General features: G+C 42.0%; 1 protein-coding gene across 1 annotated transcript; it reads left to right on the top strand.

The window, feature by feature from the left end:
• Positions 1-1,329: 1,329 nt before the first annotated feature.
• LOC114704054 (H/ACA ribonucleoprotein complex subunit 3-like) lies at positions 1,330-1,557 on the top strand. The gene has a single exon (XM_037209569.1). The coding sequence runs from the start codon at positions 1,330-1,332 to the stop codon at positions 1,522-1,524; it is 195 nt and encodes a 64-aa protein (XP_037065464.1). The 3' UTR covers positions 1,525-1,557.
• The last annotated feature ends 1,003 nt before the right edge of the window (positions 1,558-2,560 follow it).

Here is a 2,560-nt window from a genome sequence, read left to right as displayed (position 1 = left end):
AAAGAGACCTGAAGGCCCTTAACCACATCCAGCCTGACCACTTCTGATGACACAAAGCTCACTCCTATTGGTATTCCATTTCCTTTGGAGGCATCTCTAGGTGGTGAGACATTCTTCCACTAGAGAAGGTTTTCTTGGAGTTAGAGGAAAAGATAACTACACTTAAATTTTGCTTTAAAATTATTTTCTTAGTGAACAAAATAATGAGTTTTGTTATAACCTTTTCATACACATAGATCATTTTACCTTGATATTACTGACCGACAGGCACTAACCTCCCTGTCATCCACAAAAAGTCACCTTTTCCTGCTTTTGTATCATACACAGACTACATGATCAAATCTTGAACCCACATTTAAGAGAAAATATGTGACATTTCTAGATGACTACTTTCTGCAAAGACGAAGGCCGCCATAAATACCTCGCAATACAAGAAATTCACCCCATCTAGATGAAGGTCAAGACCACATGATCCCATCCCAGAAAAGGTCAGTCACGATGAGGAATGGTATGGGAGGTGCGTTCCTCTGTGTTCCCAGAAATCTGCACGATATCCTTCAACAGAGAGGCTTCTAAGTGTCTACAAAAGTAAATGGCTTAAGAGTACTTGGAGGCCAGGCATTCTGAGTTGATCCAGAGAAGACACAATCACATCCCAGTATGATGGGGCAGAAATTGGGGTTGAGCAGACCAAGAGAGGCAGCCGCAGAGACCCTAGGACCTTCAGAGAATGAAAAAGACAGCTGCTTGGAGGGGCTAGAATTCTGGGCAAAAATGTAGCTGGGTAGAGTCAAACCTGTAACTGTAAGTAACCACCTACTGTGAGCTTGATAGAATAAAAATCTCTAAGGACTACATCCATGTGCTCTTCACCCAAGCTTTTTAAAACCATGTATTCATCGTCTAAAACAACGGGCTTCATTATATTATGTGCTTGGACAATAATCAGTTCCCCATCACCCTTCCTTCCCCCTTCCCTGTCCTGGAGTCCCTCTCCCTAAACAGTGACCTCTGACTTTCTGTCTAACTCACCCACACCCTTGATGGCCTCTTGGCTACTGCCTTTAGATTGATTCAAAATTGTAATACATGCATTTCTTGCTTAATCCCAGCACTCGGGAGGCAGAGGCAGGTGGATCTCTGTGAGTTCGAGGCCTGCCTGGTCTACAAAGTGAGTTCCGGCAAAGGCGCAAAACTACACAGAGAAACCCTGTCTAGAAAAACCAAAAAAAAAAAAAAAAAAAAAAAAATTTCTCGATTGAGGTGGTGCACTGAGGGTAAACGCGGCTGGCTGTAGAGAGGTCGGCATCTTCTCACTGAGGCGCAGTCATGTGTCTCCAGTATTACCTCAACAAACAGGGAGATCGTGTCTATGCGTTGAAGAAATTTGACCCTACGGGACAACAGACTTGCTCTGCCCATCCTGCTCGGTTCTCCCCTGACGACAAATACTCAAGACACCGAATCACCATCAAGAAACGCTTCAAGGTGCTTATGACCCAGCAACCGCGCCCAGTTCTCTGAGGGTTCGTTAATTTCGTGTGCTGCCGGACCCCAGGCCGGTTATCAGTAACCAGATGCGTCAATCCATGAGCGGTGAAGCCTTCCCCTGCTGTTTGGAATCCTGTCTCACTACGTGATCGCGTCTGTCGTGATGGGCATCACCCGTAAAAGGAACAATCTTAACTTTTTTTTTTTTCATGCTTTGAATTACTGGCAGGTTATTAAACAATGACTTGAAAAAAAACAAAACAAAAAAGTTTTTCTCAAATAATACAAAAACTAGTGAAGAAATATTTTAAAATTCCATATTATCGCCACCGCAGAACTAACAATTATATTTTCTATCTCTCTGTGGGGCTCATTCCCCTACTTCCTCTCTCAACCCTTCACCATCGCCCCCAGAAAACTCATAAACTCAGTGAAAACTGTGAGTTTAGTGTGTGCATTTCAGCCCTTTTTCTCTACAGTTTTAAATGTGTTCTCTCCTTTATTATCTGCTCCTGGCTTCACATACTCAGTTTCCATTCTTTCAGTGCCTACTCTTCAGGCTTTAAAACAGTCTCAACTTTGTGTTCTTAGGACCAAGTACAAAGCTATCGGCATCAGCGCCCAACTCTGAAATCCCAGCTGACATTAATTTCACTCCCATACTATTTCAGTCCCAGACCTTAGTTGTTTGATGATCTGATTTTTAGTTATATTTTGCTTTTAAACAAACATCACTCATTCTTTGCTTCCTGTATTTTGTGTCTTCCCTCTCGGTCTGTTCTTCTTCCTGCTTGAGGGCATCCTTTATCATTTCTTTCTGAGTGGTAAACTCTTCAAGTTTTTCTCAGTCTAAAAACATCCTGGCTTTTTCATAATTCTTTAAAATATTTTGCTGATGGTCTATAGTCCTTAGTTTTCTCTAAGATAGTTCAGCAGAGATAGCATGATATCTATCAACTATGGATGTGTGCTAGTCACAATGTCTGGTCTCCTCAGTTAAGACTGGAGGAACTCTAATCAATATTAAACATTGGAAAGGTGATCCATTAGAATTTGGAACATCTCATTC

This window comes from Peromyscus leucopus, chromosome 11 (assembly GCF_004664715.2).
Source record: "Peromyscus leucopus breed LL Stock chromosome 11, UCI_PerLeu_2.1, whole genome shotgun sequence".
Classification (NCBI taxonomy): domain Eukaryota; kingdom Metazoa; phylum Chordata; class Mammalia; order Rodentia; family Cricetidae; genus Peromyscus; species Peromyscus leucopus.
Note: the sequence above shows the minus strand (reverse complement) of the source record. Positions and strands in the feature narration are given on the sequence as shown.